The sequence below is a fragment of the Cuculus canorus genome, chromosome 4 (assembly GCF_017976375.1).
Source record: "Cuculus canorus isolate bCucCan1 chromosome 4, bCucCan1.pri, whole genome shotgun sequence".
NCBI classification, from domain to species: Eukaryota; Metazoa; Chordata; class Aves; order Cuculiformes; family Cuculidae; genus Cuculus; species Cuculus canorus.
Window position 1 is genome coordinate 3600463 of NC_071404.1, and position 22364 is coordinate 3622826.

The following is a 22364-nucleotide window of genomic DNA, read 5'->3' on the forward strand; positions in this document are numbered from 1 at the left end:
TGGTTGCTAATGACCCTGATTATTTTGTTGATGTATAAACTTCCATTACGATCCTTTTCTCACTGTGTGCTCTGACCATTTTTTCATTACTTTCCGCATTCATTCTACATAATTGGCCTCTTTTTTTGTGGAAAATCTGAGCAAAGCTGAATGAAGGTAGATAAGCATCGGTTGGTGGAGTGAGGAATCTTTTGTTTCATTTTAAAACATGCTGATTTTTATTTTCCCATGTGTAGACAGATAAATTCCTCAGGGCTTTTTTTCTGAAACATTCAAAGCCACAAATACTCTGTTTGAATGTCTTCTGCCTCTTCTCTTTATTATATTTTCAAATTTAAGTGTTCTGAAGAACAGCTTAAAAGATCTCTAAACAATGCACTAAATGCCCTCTTTATTTTTTACTTATTTTGCAACAGTCTCTTTGTTGGGCTTGGTTTAAAAACAAATAATAAAATCATTTGAAGAGACCAGCACAGCTTTTTCTTTAAGAGATCCTGCCCAGCTTAATGATAAATTTGATGTGCATGGTTTTATAGAGTTCCTATTTGCCTCTCCTTTTTTCGCTCCCTCCTTAGAGTCTAACTAAATGTTAAGTGAGGAGAAATGGAATGCCATGACACAGTATTGCTTAATACCACTGTAGTAGTAAGCTCGTGTGCATTTACCAAACTTAAACCTTTATTGAGGTACAGATAATGAGAGTGAGAAGGGTAATTTCTAAAATTATCCTAAATAGGCTGCAGATTTGAGGGGGAGTTAAATGAAAATGACTCTTTTTTGTATTCTCTTTACTGCTTCTTTCTGAATGGATATCTAGGAAGATAGTAATAAGCCCCCCATGGTATCACAATATGGAATTAAAAATGTGTATTTAGGAAGAGTAAGGCTTGGCTTGCTTAATGCTTTTTTAGGCTGAAGAAGCAGAGCGAGAAGAACGGAAAAAACTTGAGTCAAAAAGAGAGGAGGAAAGGCGGAAAGAAGAGGAGAGAATACGTCTCGAGGAAGAGCGACAGGTGGGATTAGTTGTATTTATAAATGGAAATTTTGAACCAGGTTTGTCTTTTGATTGCTTCTATGTAAGTTCGGCGATCAGCAGAACTCCCTTTGGCTTGCTTTACTATTACATACATCTTCTGTTTGGTTTGGGTTTTTTTAACTCCATTTCATTTGAATTGCAGTTATTTTAGCTGCAGATCCTGGCTTTGTTCCCCTACGTACTTGGCAGGAGTGAAAACTACTCCAGACATCAATGCATGCACGTAGCAGCAACCACCCACCCACGGTTGAGTCTAGGGCGAAACGAAACCCAGACTCCTGGCAGCAAACCTGCTACTGCTGTATGCCATAACGACAGATTGTTTGGTCAGTTTGTTATGCTGATGATCGTAGCTGATAAAGTTGGCTGTTAATTTCGTCTGGGAGCTCTTTAAGCGCAAGTATATATTAAGGAAGGAGTTGTACCTCATTGCAGGAGACATTTTTGGGGTTGCCAGCTTGGTGTCTGACAGAAGTTTGCTTATCTCAGAATCATAGAGTAACTTAGGTTAGAAGGGACCTCTGGAGACCATCTGGTCTGGCCTCCTGCTCCAGCCGTCTCCAGTTAGAGCAGGTTGCTCAGGACCTTGCCCAGCCAAACTGTGAGCATGTCTTAACGGAGATTTCTCAGCCTCATGGGGCCCCTGTTCCAGCTCGTTCATGCTGTTCATGTTCCTGACAGCTGTAGCCAGCGAGGCAGAAAGCGAAAGACATCAGCAACCGACTTCGCAAATGTTGTGTAAAATCGTATCATTTTATTCTAATTATGTGTGCTTCACAATTAAAGGTTTCTAAACCGTGCATACAAAGATGTGTGTTAGCAGGATATTAGAAAGAGAGGTTTTCCTGCAAGGCTGGTGAGATGCTGGCACAGGTTGCCCAGAGAAATCGTGGATTCCCTATCCCTGGAGGCATTCAAAGCCAGGTTGGATGGGGCTTGGTGCCACCTGACCCAGTAGGAGATATCCCTGCCTATGGCAAGGGGTTGGAACTGAATGGGCTTTAAGGTCACTTCCAACTCTTCTTCGATTCTATGAAATATCTGTAAAGGAGTCTAATGAACAGAACTTCAGTTCCCTCCAGAGTGGTAGCCACTGTGACAGGTGAGCTGCTAAGCAAATTGCAGTTGAGCTTGACCAATCTGCTCAAAAGAAGCTGTAGCCCAGGACAAAGACATTATCCTGTTCATTGCCTGCATGTGTGACCTGGGGTTTAGCAGTGCTGCTGGATAATTGAGACCAGTTAGGCATGATTAAAAAGCTGAGTAGAAAATAAGGGTGAAATTCTAACTAGGGATCTCTTCACGCTGAAAGAGCTTATTTACATATTTCACATTTTCCAATCCACCTCTCTTCAGTTTAGGACTGAATAATTTATTTTGTTGGAATGAGGAAAAATCTTATTTGTTTTTATTTTACTTTTCAGTATTCTTAGTAGAGGTTGTTCTAAAACGCTTCCACCTCCATTTTGAAAGGCTCAGTGAAAAAGAGGAATATAAACTAAAGCTTTGGGTTTCCTATTCTGTTGTTTTAACCTTTGTGTTCAGCAGCCCCAAGGAGCACTTACTAGAAGTTTGAAAACTGCTCAGATGCCTGAATCTACCTTGCTGTTCACTTAAATTGGTAATTTTAACCTTTTTTTTTTAATTTGGTACATTTGTTTATTTTTCCTGGTAGTCTTTAACAGGGCACCAAGCCACTGCACTTAATATTGTTCTGCTGCTCAGGGGAGAGTGTTTTCAATATTCTATTTATTTGCTTGAGTCTGAGACAGGTTGATAATCCCGTAACCATTGGACACGTCAAGCATGCATCAGAGAGAATGTGTCTGACAATATTTAACGACCACCCTCAACTGTTTTCTGGTGATTTTAAGTCTCTCTCTTTATCCAGGTCTTTAACAGGAAACAGAACAATTCAGGACTTAACCACGGTTAGGTTGTATTGCTTGGGTTACTGCTTCCGTCAACAGAGAATTACAGGGAGCATGGTAACAACGAGACTTCAGTGTTTTAGTCTAGCTTGGAAAGGAGGGGAAATAAATTGAATGAACAAATACTTGATTTCTGTGCATCTAAGCATGGTGTGTCTTCATGATCAAGACATCCTTCAAGTCCCGTCACACACTGATTGTATGATGTAAAAGATCCTGCCTCTCTCTTCTAGGCTGCTATAAGCGATAAAGGGATCATTTGGCTTTATTATAGAGTACATAGGATAAATTGTCATCTAAGTATTCCATCAGAGAAAGGAATTTTTTTTTTCCGCAAGTTACAGTTCGTGAAGAGTCAGCTCTTGTAGTCTACATGTGTGGTGATGCTGTTCCCCTGAATAAGGTAGGAGATGGAAAGGTAAAATTATATAAGATAGCTCAGGAAATGATCAATAACTATGAGATAAAAAACAGAGGGGAGCTGTTGGAAGGGACCTTGAATATCATCTAGTTCCAAACCCCCTGGCATGGGCAAGGACACGTCCCACTGGATCAGGTTGATCAAAGCTCTGTCCAGCCTGGCCTTGAACACCTCCAGGCATGGGCCAGCCACAGCTTCCCTGAGCAACATGTGCCAGTGCTTCACCAGTTCTGGAGGCAGTTTGATTACAGACATGTAGATAGTTTATATCATCTCAAAAGGCACGAGAAATTTAGAATTGGTCACTAAAGTCTGCCTGAAAAATGTTACGGTTGTCATATAGCTTCATTTTTTCCCTTCCTTTACAGTACATCAGAGTCTTCCTGCAGGTATAGTGGCAGTGGCAGATCTGTCATATTTCTGTCTTCTGCAGTGCAGGAAAGGCATTAAGACACTGATGAAGGCTTCCTGCCTTCAGGGAAAGTAGTGACAGAACTGCATGAATTGTTTATTGTTTTGCTTGCTGCACATTCAGAAATTTGAACTCCTAAATTTGGTAACTGTGCTTTATTTAATTTAATTTCGAATTCATTTAATTTGTGTATTTACCAGAGAACTTCAGTGATGAATAGTAAGTCTCCAAACAAGTGTAACCACCTCTTTTTAGTTAAATTTCAGTTAAAACTTTTTTTTCACTCTCTCTCCCGAAGTGCTACCAAAATCATGCTGACTTAAGTGAGCACTGAGATTGGCTCTCTGTAAAGGATTTCCTTTCAGTGTTTCAGCTACAGTCTTGAACTAATAGATCAGTCCTTGTCACTAACAATAGATGACTCCTGGGCTGTTAAATCGTAGAACGCTTTGTGTTGGAAGAAACCTTCAAGATCATCCAGTCAGTTCCAAGACTCCCACTGGACCCGGCTACTCAAAGCCCCATCCAACCTGGCCTTGAACACCTCCAGGGATAGATCATCCACCACTTCTCTGAGCAGCCTGTGCCAGGGCCTCTGACCGCTTTCATTAGGAAGAATTTCTTCCTAATGTCTAATCTAAATCTTCCTCCTTCCAATTTAAAGACATTCCCCCTTGTCCTATCACTCCAGGTCCTTCTAAAAAATCCCTCCTCCGCTTTCCTGGAGCCCCTTCAGGTACTGCAAGGCCACTCTAAGGTCTCCTCGGAGCCTTCTCTTCTCCAGGCTGAACAAGCCCAACTCTCTCAGCCTGTCCTCATAGCAGAGGTGCTTCAGCCCTCACACTATCTTTGTGGCCTCCTCTGTACCTGTTCCAACAGTTCTGTATCCTTCTGCTGTTGGGGGTTCCAGAACTGGACACTGGACTTCAAGTGGGGTCTCATGAGAACAGAGTAGAGGGGCAGAATCCCCTCCCTTGCCCTGCTGACCACACTTCTTTTGATGCAACCCTGGACACAGTTGGCCTTCTGGGCTGCAAGTGCACTTTGCCACCTCATTTTGACCCACACCCCAAGTCCTTCTCAGGCCTGCTCTCAAGCATATCATCCTCCAGCCTGGATTGAAACCGCAGATTGCCCTGACTGGGGTGCAGTGCCTTGTCCTTGGCCTCTGAGCCTCATGAGGCTCAGAGGCCCACTTCTCAAGCTTGTCCAGGTCCCTCTGGATGACATCTCATCCTGCTGGTGTGACATACAAATACTGCCTAAGAGTTCATCAGATGATGAGGGAAGCCAGGCAGATTGAGGAGAAAATCATGTTGCAGCATGCAGACCTTCTAGAAATCCCCAGTGCTGATCTTTGATAAAGTCACTGGGACTGTAAACCCTTTCATACATACCCCCCAGTCAAGTAGTTTGAGATGTGGAGTTTCATGGAAGTAATGAGTTCTTGAGTCAGATGAAACCCATTTTGTTTTGTGGGCAAGCTGAGATCTCTCTCCAATTATTTTTGGGCCACTCTACACAGTGCTGTACTGCAAGTGGGAATGGTACCTGCAAGGGAGTTATAGGGGCTAAAATCTTGTGAATTCTTGAGAAAAATACCCCCTGCTTCTGTTTAAATATATTTGTATGCACATATAAATAACGTGGTTGCCCCTCAGCTCCAGTGTTGCAAACCATCTGATATATTTTTAAATTGAAGTTTCCTTTCCAGCATACCAATGTCCTGATTGGCTGTGCAAGTGAGGAAGCTCCTTTATAATTGGCATTTGTTTCAGCTGTTCTTTGCCCTGGGGATTTCCCTTTCACTCTTGGAGTTTTTTAGTGGTGAAATGGTTTACCAACCGACACCTTATCAATGAGAGCGCACTTCCTCTGATGTTGCAAAACAGTGTCTTCATACAAAGGCTTGCAGATTGCTCACATAAGAGCCCCTTATTCGCCCTGTGCACAGGGATTTTTGTAAATACTGTTCCTGGCTTGGCTTTGCTGTGCAAAGGAAACTTCTCTTGCAGATGCAGGGCTCACCACTATCTGTCTTCTGTACTGAAATGTGGTGTTGAACAGAGCGCGTTGCCTGTAAATCCACTGCAGAGCAAACTGGTCTGGAAACACAGCTTGATATGGCAGAGAAACTGCCACTCTTCCAGCAAGCAAACTTCTAACTGTTGTGAAATAATAGGCCACAGCAGGAGTGGAAACTGATGTTCACTGTTACATTAAAACGAGATTGGTATTGCTCAAGCACGGCTGTGCCCAAAGTTTGCAGACTAAGGCAACTTCATTTAGGCTCTCAGTTTTGCTTTTAAGTGCCTAAATAAAAATAGTCTGGATTTTCAGAGCTATAGAGGATTGTCTAGCGATCCCAAGGGATGTTGAAGCTTTTGAGAACCGAGACCCTGAATTTTGGCTCTTTGATTTGATATTTGATCATGAAAGAATAGCCACCATGTTTTAAAGAGTTGATTGTTGAGTTATATTATGTGTAGCATTATGCAAACATCAAGACTTGTGTGCTAGTCAGCAGAGCCTTTTGGCATTTATATCTACTATTCCTACATAAACAGTGCCTTTCTGGAGGCTGAAGGAGAGCACTGTGTAGTTTCACTTTAAGCATCAGCTTTCAAATGTGTGTATTTTCCTGAAAACTAATTTCTCCAAAGGACATACAAATTGAAAAGCTTGCAGAAAAGTCATTCTACTCTGATTTTGAGTGAGTGAGAGCTGGTAAGGATACTTATTCTGTCTTACTAAAGGTATTTTTTTCACTTTGTGTCTAAATCAGGTGGGGAATCCTAGCGATCCATCTGCTCTATGCCAAATTATTTAGTTGTAAAGTCCCTTTTCACTTCCTGCAGAATCTGCACTAACAGCATGAAAGTTGAATGTTAGAAAAAGAGGGTTTCTTTTGGTACACGAACCTCAAAGCATTGGCATAGGAACCAGTATGTTTTTCCTCATTCTGCATGTTAAGGAAACAGCTGCAAACAAGGAACGATCGATAGTGGGTAGTTGAAGAGAATCCATTGTTTCCTCTACCTTTCTCATTAGGAATGAGATCTCCTCTACTTAACAATTGAATAAGCTGCCTCTAAATGATTTATTTATCAGCAAGTTGGTCCTTTATCTGATTTGGAGGAGAGTTGGCACAGCACACAACAAGCAGTTTCCTTGCCGGGAAAGCTGCTTAGGCAAAGCTTTCAGAAAAGCTACTTACTCTGTAGGCCAATATTGTGTATTCTGTGTCATCTTAAATGGGTTACAGCAACAAAAGCTGGAAACAGTGGGTCAGTATCTTCTTGGACAGTACTGTAAGGTCCTCACCCATTGCTGAAAGTACTGATAAACCTTCAACGGCTGCAGTGTGTCAACCAGCCACAACAGTGCGGTCACTCAAGCAGCATCCCGGGACTCCAGAAGGATTTATGATCCTGAAAGTCAAGGTCTGCTTCCAGCTGTAAGTCTAAAAGAGTTAAGTCACTATGGGTTTCACCTGGTAGAAGCTGGGGCTCTTGTGCAGTTGTCACAATTAATGTTTTTGATGTCATGGAAATAATCATTGTGATCAAGATAAGAGGCAAGCAGCAGGGAATCATCTGAAGGGCGCCTTGCAGCAAATCCAGGTTCTCAGTGGATGGGTAGAATGGAGGAAGCTTGGAGAGCAGTGGAAGGACTGAGTGCAAGGAAAAGTTGGTGCTGATCAGATCCAGTATAGGAAGGGACAAGGGTGTTGGGAAGTTTCTTCCAGGGTTCTGGAGGTCCACAAACTGCATGGAGCTCTGGAAGCTCATGGGTCTCTGCTGTGCAGGTGGCACATGAGGTGCATAGCACACGTGCAGAGGTAGAGTCAGTCCTGCAGGGATAATGTGGACAGTTTGTCAGAAAAAGGAGAGAAGGAATAAAGTTTTGAGCAATAATTGTATATTTTTCAATAAAGACCTGATCAGAGTCGGAGAGCTTATTCTTCACCTGCAGTGCAAACTGAGCTAAAAGAAAGCAAGCCCCCAGTTTGCGTAACATTGAGATGTGAGGAGAGAAGCAGACCTGCTTCAAAAAAAAACCCCGAGGGTGCAGCTGAAGGTGAGCATCTGCAGTTACCAAATTTCCATGATGCTGGGATTTCCCCACCACCACACCCATCGCTGCAGGGAGGTGGCCCAGCTATTATCTCTTCTCTGAGCCACATGCTTTGCCACTTAATTCCACAGCAGTTGAGATCAGAATGGGGAGGGGCAAAGAAACCTGACTAACAAAGATGTGGGGCTTTTAAATTTGTATCTGAGCTGGGTGCTTGCTGTCTGACTTGCACAAAGCAAGCACTGGGCTCTGTTTCATTCGCAGCCTCTGTGGGTGCCGAGAGTGTTTCTGTGTGTGGGTTATGCATGCGGAGAGACTGTTTTTTGTGGGAATGCAACCTGCCTAAATTCAACCCTGCACCTTCCATGCAGCTGCTGCATAACTTGGGCATGGGAAAGAAGACTGGCATGATGGGGAAGAAAATAGCTCGGAGTTAAGTGTTAGCAGACAGCCTGGCTGCGCGAGGGTTCCCCTGCTCAGCTTCTACTGCTGCTGCTGGCTGCTTCTCCCAGTGCAATTATGCAAAGTCATCTCTCTCCTCTTGGCTCTGATCCAGTTTACAGTTTAGCTCAATGCTGCTTTTTCTACAGAATGAATCGTAGGTAAATTTAGGTGGTAAAGCGTATAAGACTGCAGGAAGTGGCTGGGATTTTTAGTTATTAGATCAAAAAGCTTCTGGAAATACTTAGTGTTATGGAGGAGGCTGCAACCACCAGGAAACACGAGGCTTTGACATACTTTTTAGCTACCAAAGCAGTGGCTAAGTCCACCTGGAAATGCTCTGCTGGTGGTAGCATTAGAATTTAGGATCTGGTAAACAGTGCTTTTGCCAGACTCACAGCAGAGATGCTTTTCTCTGTGTATTGGAAATGTAAGTACTCATGTTTACATGCTGGTATAGAATCATAGAATGGTTTGAGTTGGAAGGGATCTTAAAGCTCATCCAGTTCCATCCCCTCTGCTATAAGCAGAGACACCTCCCACTCCATGAGGTTGCTCAAAGCCTCATCCAGCCTGGCCTTGAACATCTCCAGAGATGGGGCATCTATGACTTCTTTGGGTAACCTGGGCCAGTGCCTCACCACACTTAGAGCAAAAAATTTCTTCCTGACATCTAAATCTCCCCTCTTTTGGCTTAAGACCGTTGCCCCGCATCCTATCTCTACACTCCCTGATAAAGCACCCCTCCCACTGCTTTAATAAAATCGAAGGTACTGGTTTCAGATAGGTAAGGAAGACAAGAATGAGTTTGGTTCATTTGTTGTTAGACCTTTCAGAAACAGGCAATTATTTCTCATTTGTTGTTGCGCTCAGTTGTAAATGGGACACTGTCGTCTGATTTATTCTTTTAAGAACCACCTGGAAATTACTTGCCAAAGCAATTTTCAGCTTTTGCGATTACTTTTTTTCTTCATTTCAAATCCTGATGAATTACAGCCTCTGTAAGGAAGGGGAAGAACCTTGTTCTTTTATTTCCAAGTTGAAGATTAAATTTAATGCACTTACAAGGAAAAAGAATTGCTGTTGTTGCCCAATGAAATATGAATATGCTGTTCTTCACACCTGTAGCGCTTATAAGGAAAAAAAATGTTCTGTTGGGCTTTTGCTAATGGTTGTTACGCTGATGAATGACCCAGCATATGGTCTTGTTTTGTCTCAAGAGTATCCTCAGATCTGTAGAGTTTTTTTTTCACATGACAGCAGTTAAAAAAAAGGAGTTTGACTTTGCCCATACAGTAAGATCCTTTCAGACCTGTGTTTGTCAGGCTTGCATCTTGGTAGCATTCCATCTTGTGAATCACAGAATCATAGAGTGGTTTGGGTTGGAAGGGACCTTAAAGATCATCCAATTCCATCCCCCTGCCATGGACAGGGATACCTCCCACTGGACCCCAGTTTGCTCAAAGCCCCATCCAACCTGGCTTTGAACACCTCCAGGGATGGGGCAGCCACAATTTCTCTGGGCAACCTGGGCCAGGACTTCACCACCCTCATAGTGAAGAATTTCTTCCTAATGTCTAATCTAAATCTTCCCCCTTCCAATTTAAAGCCATTCACCCTCATCCTATCACTCCAGGTCCTTGTAAAAAGTCCCTCCCCAGCTTTCCTGGAACCTCTTCAGGTACTGGAAGCTGCTCTAAGGTCTCCACGGAGCCTTCTCTTCTCCAGGCTGAACAAGCCCAACTCTCTCAGCCTGTCCTCATAGCAGAGGTGCTGCAGCCCTCGCATCATCTTTGTGGCCTCCTCTGTACCTGCTCCAACAGTTCAATTTCCTTCTTATGTTGGGGGTTCCAGAACTGGACACAGGACTCCAGGTGGGGTCTCCTGAGAGTGGAGTAGAAGGGGAGAATCACCTCTCTCAACATGCTGAAATGAGAGCAAAAAGATTTGTAGGCTGGAAACTAAACTAAAACAGCTTTAATAAAATAGTGGTAATAATAATAACAGTAAAGAAAATAGTTAGACAATAAGAAAATAATAACATATACACAAATATACGAAATCATGGCCTACCACTCAATGACCCTACGTTACCACAGCTGCTGCAGAGCAAGTCAGGGAAGGTGTCAGCAGCAGGAGATAGTTTGACCTAGGAACAGGATTCAGGAACACGCAGATCTGGGATTGGGGGCAAACAGACAGACAAGGTCCTCACTGGACATTGGCCATCAAGAGAGCAAGACCCTCATGATTTTTCAGTTTTATCCTGAGTGTGATGTCTATGGGATGGAATCCTCTGTTGGTCAGTTTGGGGTCACCTGTCCTGTCCGCCCCTCCTGCAGGTACACCTTTTTCACCTCTTTGACTCAGAGCTCCATCAGCTTGAGGATGGGCTTGGTTTCTGTAGGAATAAGGACAAATAAGTCCTTTTTCTATCCCAGTGCTCTGTGTGATCACTGCAAGAGACAAACCCCATCTGAAAAACATGCAGTGAAATTTCAAAACCTGAGCTTACTTCAACAAAACTGAGCTGAATCAGAAACTGATTCTGCTCAAAGCAGAGAAAACGTGTAAAAAACCTTGACACATTCATACCTTGTCTCCTGTGCCTAGAATACTTTATACAGTTCTTTATATTCCATGTAAACATTGTTTGTGTGTCATAAGAAAGACCTTTAACTTGACCTCTTTTACAGGCCAGCTTTTTCTCCCACACAGATGAGCACCAGGGCGACTCCGCAGTTGCTTGTGATCGTTCCCAATGTATACCAGTGCATGTCAGAGCAGAACTGGGGCCAGTCTCTGAAAATGTGGATGTTGCATCAAAGTACAGTCAGGGCAGGGACTTCCTGTCACGAGATCTGCAGGAGAAACTTATTCATGCAAATTAGGAAGACAGGTTGCTATATAAGAGTGGATTTCTCCCCTGTGTCAGATCTGTTAAGAACCAGCGTAGATGCACTGTGGGCAAGCTTACACTGCTGTGTCAGATGATTGCTGCCTTAAGGATGGCTTGTGAAGTGAATGATGCCATCGAGGGAGAGCTTGGACTCATGTTAGAAAATCTTTATCCTCTGTCTGTCCTAGTAAAACTAGACTGCAGATAAAGAAGATGCTACTTTAAAGTAAATCCGATTTGGGAAGGAGCAAACTGACTGCTTGTCATCTTTTCTGTTCAGGAAGAGGAAAAAAGGAAGGCAAAGGAAGAAGAGGAGAAGAGAGAGTATGAAGAGTACCTGAAGCTGAAGGAGAGTTTTGTAGTTGAAGAGGAAGGAGTTGAAGAATCAATGACAGAGGAAGAGGTATGTATGCTGAGCTGTTATCTGTGTTAGAATTTGTTGCCTTTGTCTTTGTTAGACTCCAGCTGCCCTTACTCTGTTCTGTCTTGTGTAAAACGAACTTGAAAGCAGGAGTCAGCCAAATGTTTCTGCTTTAAAAAGCTCAGTTGTGTATATGGTACAGGTTAACCTGGGGAATGCCACAGTCTTTCCTACCAGACTCTTATGGGTTAGTTTAGAGCACTAAGGCAATTGCTTGTTGCTGGAAATGAGTTCTCTCCTCCTTTCATCTGAGAACTGAAATAAAACTCCTTCTGGAATTCAGATAATCTTTTACTGTCATCAGCTCTACCCAGGTACAGTGGGCCAGGTGAAAACAAGTTTAAATCTGGAGTTTGGTAGTGCCCATATCTCGAGGGGAACTGCTTGAGTTTGGTTTTAATTTCTAGACCAACAGAGCTGCTGTGAAATCAAAGGAAAAAACAAGTTCTTGTTTTAAAAGGCTTCTATTAAGAGAATTGAGAAGACACAGCCACTGAATTCAGTGTCACAAACGATCTTTATGGTTGATAGCATTTCAGACTCTGCGCTAGCAGGCTGCTGTGTGTGCCTGCAAATGTGCTGCTGGGGCTGGTGGTTGAAACGTAATACTTGACAGAATATCACAGCAAACCTGAAAAAGTTCCACTGCTGTAGGAGGCAGCATCATTATTCTGTCTGCTGAAAACCTATGTGACTGATTTTAATAGCTATCAGATGCTGAAGTTGCTCTTGGGTTGTAGCTGCCAAATTTGACCTGTCCAGTGCATTTCGTAAGTGTGTTTTTCAGGGCCACATGTGTGTTTGCTCCTCTGCTAAAGCAACTGTGTTGAATTGAATGGATTTGCCCTTAGCGTGACTGAGAGTGGCTTTGGGCTGAGGAGTCAGTAGTTCTTGACATTAGTCACAGGTTCTCACTGTGGACCTCTTTCCTTAGAAAGAAATTCCTCCCTCACGCTGGGATTAACACCAAGAGAAGTTGTATTTGGTGATGGGTTATTTCCTAAGATGCAGGGAACAGCGAAATGCATGTGCCTATCCTATTAGAAGATCACATTATAGCTAAAATATTAAATTGTTCTACTCTAGCTGCCCTTTAAAGCTAGAATCTCTTTATTTCGTTGTAGTTCCTACAACTGCCTGCCAAGGAGAAATTAATCTTCCTATATGTGGAAACAAACAAGGGTGTTCCTCATTCAAGAAGCCTGGCAGGCAGTTGGTGATGCCTGAATCTCAATGTAAGATGTCTCTAGTGGGGATGAGGAGGTAGTACTTTAATGATAGGTGGTTTGAATGTCGCCTTCAAACAGAAGCAATGCCAGGTACATGGTTATTTGGAGATGCCAGTCTTGCAGAAATGGCAAGCCACCCTCTTGCCTCGTGGCAGATCATGTACTGAAGCATTTTAGTATCCTGTTACAACAGCTGACTCTGCCTTGTTGTTGAGCCTGGCGGGCTGAAACTCATGCTGAAAATTAAAGTCCTGAGTTCAGAACTAAGCCATTAATTAAAGCTGATTGATTTCTAGGGTTGCAGAGTAACTTCATCTCCTGTTAAATGCATGTTGTTTGCATTGCCTTTGAAAACTGAGCCGCTTGAATTAAAATGCCAGATTTCAGGTGAATAGCTTTGAAAATGGCTTGAGCTTCCACATGTGTTGCACAGCTGTGTGCAATACTTGACCATCTGCGTGAGCTGCCTTCTGAATAACCACTCGGTGCTTTACCTGTATATGAAGAGTGTGTGTAACCTAATACTTGATGTGCGCACTCACCCAGATGTGGTGATTTCACACGTATGATGTGAAGAATAAAAGATTCAAAGATTCCCCTTCAGAAAACGCTTAAACACCAATTGTACTTGAGCCATATTCTTAGAAAATACCTCTCATAAATTCCTAGTTGAGATCAAATATATGTATATATAGAATCATAGAATGGTTTGGGTTAGAAGGCACCTTAAGCATCATCCAGTTCCAACCTCCCTGCCATGAGCTGGGACACCTCCCACTGGATCAGGCTGCTCAAGGTCCCATCCAACCTGGCCTTGAACATCTCCAGGGATGGGGCAGCCATAACTTCCCTGGGCAACTTGTGTCAGTGCCTCACCACTCTCATTATGAAGAATTTCCTCCTAGTTTCTAACCTAAATCTCCCCCCCTTCCAATTTAAAGCCATTCCCCCTTGTCCTATCACTCTATGCCGTTGTTATAAGTCCCTCCCCAGCTTTCCTGTAGCCCCTTCAGGTACTGGAAGGCCACTCTAAGGTCTCCTTGCAGCCTTCTCTTTTCCCAACAGCCCCAACTTTCTCAGCCTGTCCTCTCCTTCACTGTCTATGTTTAAAACTTCAGATTTGCATAAGCTGAACACTTTTGTAAGGTTAGTACTCAGCAAGTTTGTGGTGCGTTTAATGTTCATGAGTTTAAAATAATGATTGTTTTCTTTGCTGTATCCAGTCTCGCAGCTTTCTAATGGAATTTCTGGAATACATTAAGGTAAGCTACCATTGGTCTTTCTCTTCCATCCTTCTTAGGCTGTGTAAAATATCTTTGTCAAAGAGCTGAGTTGCAGAAAGAAGGGAAATCTCTCCTTCCTCTTTGATTTGCTTAAATATTCAACAAGTAACAAAAGTGACACCTTAGTCTGTATTATTTACTTACTGAGCATGTCCATCATCATTAAAATGGTTTGTGGCTATAGGTGCGACATCGTTTTTGGGGGGCAGGATTGTAGGTCTGACCTTCAAGGATGGAGTGATAAACTCTGCACCTGGTGGGTCACCTCAGAGTTATGAACAGTGATGTTTGCTGCTGATGGGGATTTGGGACATTCAGGCTTTTTGTTTGTGAACATCAGCTACTGATTTAGAAAAGAGTCTCTGCAGCTCAGCTTAGCAAGAATGAGAGTTGCTGTACCAGCATGTAGCCTGGATGTGTTTGTGCCTGAAACGCTGGCGTTGTAAAGGTCAATCCGACTTTTCATGCTGTTTCTTTTTGTGGTTTTATCCGTGTGATTTGCAATGTTGTCTTAATGTTTGAAAGGAGCATTGAAGAAGATCATGGTTTTAACAAGGTGTGTCTCCCTCTCATCATTGTATGGTTGGTTATTTAAATCCTGTGGTGCGTTCTTGAGGATTTCCACTTTTGATGTCCCAGAACAAACGCGTCTTTCTCCACTATCGGTGTATCAAAGGTCAAATGCATTTTTCTACCCTACTCTAACAATGTCATGCAAATCTTTTGTACTAATGAATTCTTTTCCTCCTTTACTGGGAACTGAATTCTTATCTGGCATGTGTGTGAAAGGCTTCCTTCGTAAGCAAATCACTTATATGCTTGGTGAAGCCAAATCATTTTGTTAATTCAGAATCTTGCACTCTGGGCCAGTTTTACATATCCATTATTCCTGAGTTACAAACAGATTTGTCTCATGGATAACTCTCCTCAAGAAGTTAATTTGAGTGATTGCCATAGAAGTCTGAGCAGCAACTCTTGTTCTGGAGTCGCTGTGATGCAGGCCTCTTCTGCTGTGCTGTTCGCTGCCTCCTGTGTCACTGGACTCCATGGTACGGTGTGATTGCAGTTCACCTCTTCCCTTCTAAGGCTTTAAAGATACTGCCAAGCTGTGGATTGAGGAGGACGTGCTGTTCTTTATTGATAAACGAGCTGCCCTGGGATAACAGTAGGTAGCACAATAGGATATTTCAGCATACAGGAGGGTTTCCAAAGATAACACAGTAGAGTTTGATTCTGCACATTGCCCTGATGGTTGTGGAACAACAGATTAGTCACGAACTCTCAGTTTGGTGTTTAAGCACACATGTACGGTTTTACATTAGTCACTTCTACTTGATGTCAGGGAAGTTAAGCACAGGCTGAAAACTAATTCAGAAGCGCTTTGACACCTGATTTCCTGTGTAGAGATGAGCTGCAGAACTGGGGCATTGCTTTCTTTTACAGGTTTTAGTATCTTCATTTAATCTTGAAAGTATGTTTAATATATAGATTATGTAGTACCCTCATCTTCTGTTTACAGCAACCATTGGGTTATAGCAAGAAGCAGTGCTAAGCTGCCAGTAGCTGTCTGAAATACGTAAAAATGAAAAGAGAATTGGCATTTTGAAAGAATAACATTTAATTTAGCTCCTCTGTTGAGTTACTTGTGTTACTGGTATAACTGACTGGAGATAGCTCACCCCATGCTTCATTCCTAAGGGTGTTTGAAATAAAATGCAGCCTCTTTTCTCCAGCACTGCCTCGTGGGGTTGTTTTAAATGAGATTTTTCTTGAAGGTATCAAAAGGGTTGATGCCCCCCTCCAACAGTTCTGCTTTTCTGAAAGCTGAGCATCTCCCTTCCTTTGGGGGTTTCATAGCAGCCCCACAGCCAGTTTAACCCACTCTCTGCAATGTCACCACTTTACACCTCCAGCTGTGGCATTGTCTCTGCTGCAAGAGCCATGCTGTGTGTTTGCTTCTTACAGTGGCCAGTCCTTGAGTTACAGACTTGACTGCTGAGCTCTCAGAGGAGCAGAATAACCAACTGTTATTGTTTAACATAGTAGTGCTGTTGATGTACGACCCTCCCCACAAACCAGCTCAGGGGCTCTCTGAGCACTTCAGGAAAAAATTAATAGTGAAATGGGCAGAGGTTAATGAGTGGATGAGCGATTCCCTTGCCATGGACCTCCAGCTCTTTTGGCCCAGGGAAACATGAGCCTGCACTTTTGTTCATCGCACTGTTCTCACTCAGCTTGACAGTGTCATTGAATATATCTGAATCACAGCCAGTGAATTGAAACAGCGAACTGCATTCGGAAGGCATAGCAAAGGACTCAGACGCTTTACCCCTTCCTGTTTTATCCTTTAAGGAAAATGATGATGCTTACAGCATAAGTTAAAAAAGTCATTTTAATCCTGGGAGCTCTCACTCTGTTTCTTCTCTTGCTGAGGACAACAGCAGAATCACACCTAGGAGTAAATGAACTCAGCAAAGTGTAGATGTGCATACGTCAGTCTATGAAAGTTAAGCCTGTCTCAAAAATATGAAGCATGTGGTGAAGTGTTTTGCTGGCTTGGTACCTCACAATGTCATTATATTTCAGAGCGCATGGGGAAAGTGCATCCTAATTCCACCCCACCCTCTGGGTGCTTATTCCCAGCAGGATCTATCTCAAAAGGCTTCCAATAAATGTGATCGTTGAGGGTGAATATCGTTAAGTGAAGGTTTAAATCCTGTTTTTCTTGTTTATGTGGCTTTACATCGCCCCCCACCCCATCCTCTTAAAAGAAGATGTGACGAATCTTGGCAGTTCCCAGCTCTGAGAACTGAATTCCATGGACTGTTTCCAATTCCATGCGTTCAGTCCATGGTATTCAGTTCTCTAGCTTGGCTGCTTCGAACTTCACAACTACTGAGTTTGTGGCTTTTTTTGTCTGATTTTATTAATGAAAAAGATTAATCTGTTTCAGCTGCTCTCTTTCTTCAGTGTCCCTCCAGTGTACTCTCCTAATCGGAAACAAATGCATTTATCGTTTGTGATAATGTAAATGCAGCCCTTGTGGCCAAATGCTTCTTAGGAACGTAGTCCAGAATTTTCACTGAACAGTTCTCAAGTTGTGTATTTTCCAAGCTCCCTACAAATAGCACATGATTCTCCTGCATCTAAACAGATGAGTTTCTAAAGCCTTTGCAGATAAAACTGGAACTGAGTAGCTCCAGACGAGTGCCCTGGTTGATTCCTCTATTTCTCTGGAGCTCCAGAGCAGCATAAAACCAGAAGTGAGCAGTGGTGACTGCATGCTGACTGAGGCTGCAGCGAGAATCTCTGTCAAAAGCAAAGAGAAAATTTGCAATTCCTGCTTCTGCCTTGGCTCTCAGAGATCATCGTGTGGCCAGCGCAGGAGTGCACTCACAGCAGGCTTCCAGCGCTGCCAATTTTAATAAGGTGTTCACTTGCTCAGGAAGATTATTATGGCATTAATACACATAACATAAGTAAAACAGACTAAAGCACTTAATGCTGCCAGTCTTGTCTGGATTTTTATGTATGCATGTGGTTGCTTTAATAGGTGCTTTCATAGAATCATAGAATGGTTTGGGTTGGAAGGGACCTAAAAGCTCATCCAGTTCCGCACCCCTGCCATGGGCAGGGACACCTCCCACTGGATCAGGCTGCTGCAAGCCCCATCCAGCCTGACCTTGAACACCTCCATGGATGGGGCAGACGCAACTTTTCTGGGCAGCCTGTAGCAACTTTGAAGCATCTCTCAAACCCAAAAGGGATCATGCTAAAGCATACTGGAAGTTAGACGTAGCAGTCAGGAAACTTGGGCATCAGGGTGAGCTGAGTCATGGCTCTTTATTATGCCTGTGCTCATCTCATGCTCCTAATTCAAGGAAAGGTTCAGGATGAACACCAGCAAAAATGTCTGAGTCTTCACTTAAGGTGGGTCAGAGCATCCAGTCTTTCATAGTATCATAGTATAGTTTGGGTTGGAAGGGACCTTAAAGATCATCTAGTTCCAACCCCCTGCCATGGGCAGGGACACCTCCCACTGGTTCAGGCTGCCCAAGGCCCATCCAACCTGGCCTTGAACACCTCCAGGGATAGGGCAGCCACATCGTCGCTGGGCAACCTGTGCCAGTGTCTCACCACTTTCATGGTGAAGAAATTCTTCCTAATGTCCAGTCTAAATCTGCCCCTCTCCAGTTTATACCCATTCCCGCTGGTCCTATCCCCGCAAGCCTTTATGAATAGCCCCTCTCCAGCTTTCATGTAGCCCCTTCAGATACTGGAAAGTCGCTATAAGATCTCCTCTGAGCCTTCTCTTCTCCAGGCTGAACAGGCCCAACTCTCTCAGTCTGTCCTTTCCACAGAGTAGACTGGTTTAAGTAAATTAAGTTGTAATTCTTCATCAGACAAAAATGCTTACTGGGAAAAGTTAGAATGGCAGATTCTACTTTGTTTGATAAATGCATATTTTATTTGAAAGACAGAGAAATATGCTGACCCTCTAATTCATCACCTGCGTTTAACTCGTTTGTTTCCATAGAAAACAAAGGTAATCCAGCTGGAGGACTTGGCTTCACACTTGGGTTTAAGAACACAGGTAAGTGCTTCTTTTTGAGGTGCATGTACAAGCAATGAGTTTAAAAGGACAGGGGAGAAAGTGGGTAAATAAGGGTAACATATATGCAAGTGTCTCAGCATTACTGATAATGCTGGGATTTTGGTGAAGTTTGTCAAAATTCTTCCTAAAAACATAAACATTCGTCAAAGTACTATCCAGCCAGTGAAGAATTGTTGCCTTACAAGATTGTTTCAGTGAAAAGTGCTCAGCCTGCCTCTCGCGCAGCAGCCTCTTGGCTAATGGATCCTATGGCGTTTGCAGAGTAGTACAGCACCTCATCTGGTCTTGGGGTGCCCCTTCACCACAGCTTACACTGCTGAAAGTCCAGGCTGCCGTGCCCCTGCCCCTCTCCTAAACCAGACCTTCATTTGAGCATGCACTGAGCCAGTGAAAGGAATTTATCGAGTTGAAATCTAAACTATAATTTGCTTCTGTAATCACATAAATACAAGAAAGAGAGAGAGGCAGAACTGTGGAAACCAAGGCTTAGACACTAGCTTAAGGTGTACTGGGACTGCATGCTTAGAGTAACTATAGAGTTAACCCAGCAATAAATTCAAAAAGTTGTTCTTTGTTAAAAGAGGTCTTCTCTTAAATGGAGCAGGAAAAGGATAAATGAAGCTTTAGAACTGAGTGTAGCCAGGTTTTTGGTGAAGTACTTTGGTGTCCTTCATGGAACTTGGTGTTGTATTGGCACTATACAGCCTTTCCCTGGGAAAGATGTGTAGAACCACCCCGCTTCCGTAAAACTGACCGCTAATTTAGTCTCGTTTGGGGATGGGGAAGTGATTTGAATACCTCAAAATGTAGAAGCTTACTGCATCTGTCTTAGTGGGAATACTGATGTGTATCCTTTAGTGAGGATTTTAACACTGAGGAATTAAATGTAAGCCTCCATGTGTGGTTTATCTGAAGATGTGAAATGGTTTTTGCCTTTCCCTTGACCACTTTGTTATTCTTCTTTCCCTTCTGAACAGGATGCGATTAACAGAATCCAGGACCTGCTGGCAGATGGCACTCTAACAGGTGACAGTTAAAACACAACAGGGACTGCATTTTAGTGCATAGGCAATGCAGAAAATGCCTTCACTGTGGTAGAGAGACTTCCAGAGCAATTGCTGTTTTAAACTGTAGAAGATTCTAGTAGGAGCTGGATGATCTTTAAGATCCCTTCCAACGTAAACCGTTCTATGGTTCAGTGAGTACTTGCTGAGTAGATAGTGTTATTATCCCTGCTTCAGCTGCCCTGAAACTACTGCTTAAAGCTCTAGGAGATGTGATTGCTGCTGTGATGCATCATGCAGAGGCAGGAGGTGAGTGTCCTCAGAAGTTGAGGAGTCAGCACAAGGTTCTGTATGTCAATTGAGCCCTGCTGAAGGCCTTCAGGGGTTGCTGAGCAGCCAGCTGCAAGTCATGTCTTCTGAAAGAAGAATCACTTGGATGTTTTGGGGTAGTTTTAAAGGTGCTAAAGCCAGCAGTAGGGTACAGCACACTGTGGGTGAAGCAAGCATCTCAGAGCACTCCAGGATGCTGTACTAAGTGAAGTGCTTGTTCCTAGCCATGTACCCACACAATCAAAGCTGGAGTGTAAGCAGAGACTGGACATGTAGGTAGTTCCCTGTCTGAATAAGTCTGATTTATTGCTGGGCAGTCTTTTTCATTCCGAGGATGAAGTATGGAAGGTGCCAGTGTAAACATCTATTGACCTGGTGCCGTGGTCATGGCTAGGAAATAACTATCTTGGTGGATACCTATTCAAATGACCTAAAAGGAATCCGAATCAGAGCATAAGGATGTGTACTGTCCTGGCTGTGTCTGTGGCCTAAAAGACATGCCCGTGAGGTGGTCTGCCTCACATTTGATCCTGTAATGCGTTGAGAACAGAGGGATCTATTCTTGCTCTTGATGGAGAAACTGAAATATGGAAATTGAGATTCATTTCCTTTCAGAGGGTAAGTTGGAGTGGCTGAGGTGGGCCCTGCAGGGGCTCTGAGTCGCCTCCTGGCCCCTCTTGTTGCTCTGCTTTTCTCCACCAGCCGCCTGGGCCCAGAGCATCATCACAGAAGCGATGTACCTGAAGTACCTCCTCCCAGCTGGCAGCACACAATGAAAAGAATGTGTCCCTTTGAACAAAATTAGTCTTACCAAGGCCGTTGTCATAGCCCATAGCTCAAAGACCCAGCAGCAGAGAGGAGATAAAAGCCCAACTGCTAGCACGTTGTTCTGCCTGCCCTAGATATGAAATGCAGCCTCAGCAGTTTGAATGTCCCTTCCAAAAAGAAGTGACTGATGTCTGTCGGGAAGTGAGAGGAGCCAAAGTGCTGACTTCAAGGTCCTTTCTTTCCCCTGCAGGTGTGATTGATGACAGAGGAAAGTTCATCTACATCACTCCAGAGGAGATGGCTGCCGTGGCTCGCTATATCAAACAAAGAGGACGAGTCTCCATCGCAGAGCTGGCCCAAGCGAGTAATTCCCTCATCAACCTACAGCCTGACAGCCGAGCTGTTGCTCCAACTGCGGTGTGAAACTATGCTGTAAGAAAAATACAGCAGGGGGTTGACCTTTTAATGAATGAGGCACATAGTTTAACAAGAACCCCTCGTGTCTATTCATGGTACTTGAAGACAGGATGCTCTTTTTAAGCGTCAGGTGCAAGACTTGATCAAAGCCTTTGCTTTTCATTCTGTCAGAGCTGGTATAAAATTGGACAGTTGTTTGTACAACGGAGTTCTCTGGCAGAGAACTTTGGGCTAAAACACTCTGAATCACCAGTACCCCAGGAAAATCAGCAAGTTATACGTGGTTACTTGATCTTGGTGGTCAGTCCCATGTGGCTGTACCCAAACTTGTTAACGATTCCAAGATTCTCACGCCTGGATCAAATTTGTTTAGGTTTGATGGCATTCAGAACTCCCCAGGCTTGATCTGCACTTACGGAGCAGCATAACTTTGTTGCAATGACAGATACACAGCTCAGATTGTTAGGTGTGCAGGGGCAAGGATTGCAGATTTTGTCTTCTGTATCAACACTGGCAGGACGGAGTAAAAAGAAAATATTGCTGGGGTGCCTCTGTTCTTACTGAAATATCTGAAACTCTAAAAATGTGAGAACTTCCAGAGGTTATCTCAGAAAACCTTTGCTATATAAATATGTTTTGCGCAGTTTATATAATGTTAAAAGTTTGCTCGCAGCCAGCCTGCGTTCGTTTTCTGTAGCCAAGAGACAGAACCAGCTCTAGGGAAAGGCTGGCTCGCCTCATGGGTTGTGCAGGGCAATTCTACTGTCACCAGCTAGGTCTTCATGATTCATCCTTTGAAGTAAGAGCCAGCTCAGTGTGTCTGAAAACCTCAGATACTCCTGCCCCATGGCCTTCATGTTCAGGAAGTTTTGCTTTTTAAATACATTCAGGCACTATGAGTCATGCAGTTAATGTTACAAGTAAATGACTATTAATATATTAATTGTAGGGGTCAGTAGATCTCCTGCATAAGAGCATTTATTTTTTTAATACCTAATTGATGCTTTCTTAATTCTCTTCTGAAATCAATGGGATTGATATAGGTGCAGGGTGATTGGGGAGGGCAGGAAGGGCTGGCTT

General features: G+C 43.4%; 1 protein-coding gene across 1 annotated transcript in view; it reads left to right on the forward strand.

Annotated features, from left to right (window-relative positions):
- Positions 1–21338, forward strand: part of DDRGK1 (DDRGK domain containing 1) — a 42166-nt gene extending 20828 nt beyond the window's left edge. Inside the window, exons 4-9 of the mRNA XM_009566878.2 lie at positions 912–1013; positions 11498–11620; positions 14091–14129; positions 18688–18744; positions 19743–19791; positions 21118–21338. Of these exons, the coding sequence (XP_009565173.2) occupies positions 912–1013; positions 11498–11620; positions 14091–14129; positions 18688–18744; positions 19743–19791; positions 21118–21290 (543 nt within the window). The 3' untranslated portion in view covers positions 21291–21338. The remainder of the gene's footprint in view (positions 1–911; positions 1014–11497; positions 11621–14090; positions 14130–18687; positions 18745–19742; positions 19792–21117) is intronic.
- Positions 21339–22364: the final 1026 nt, after the last annotated feature.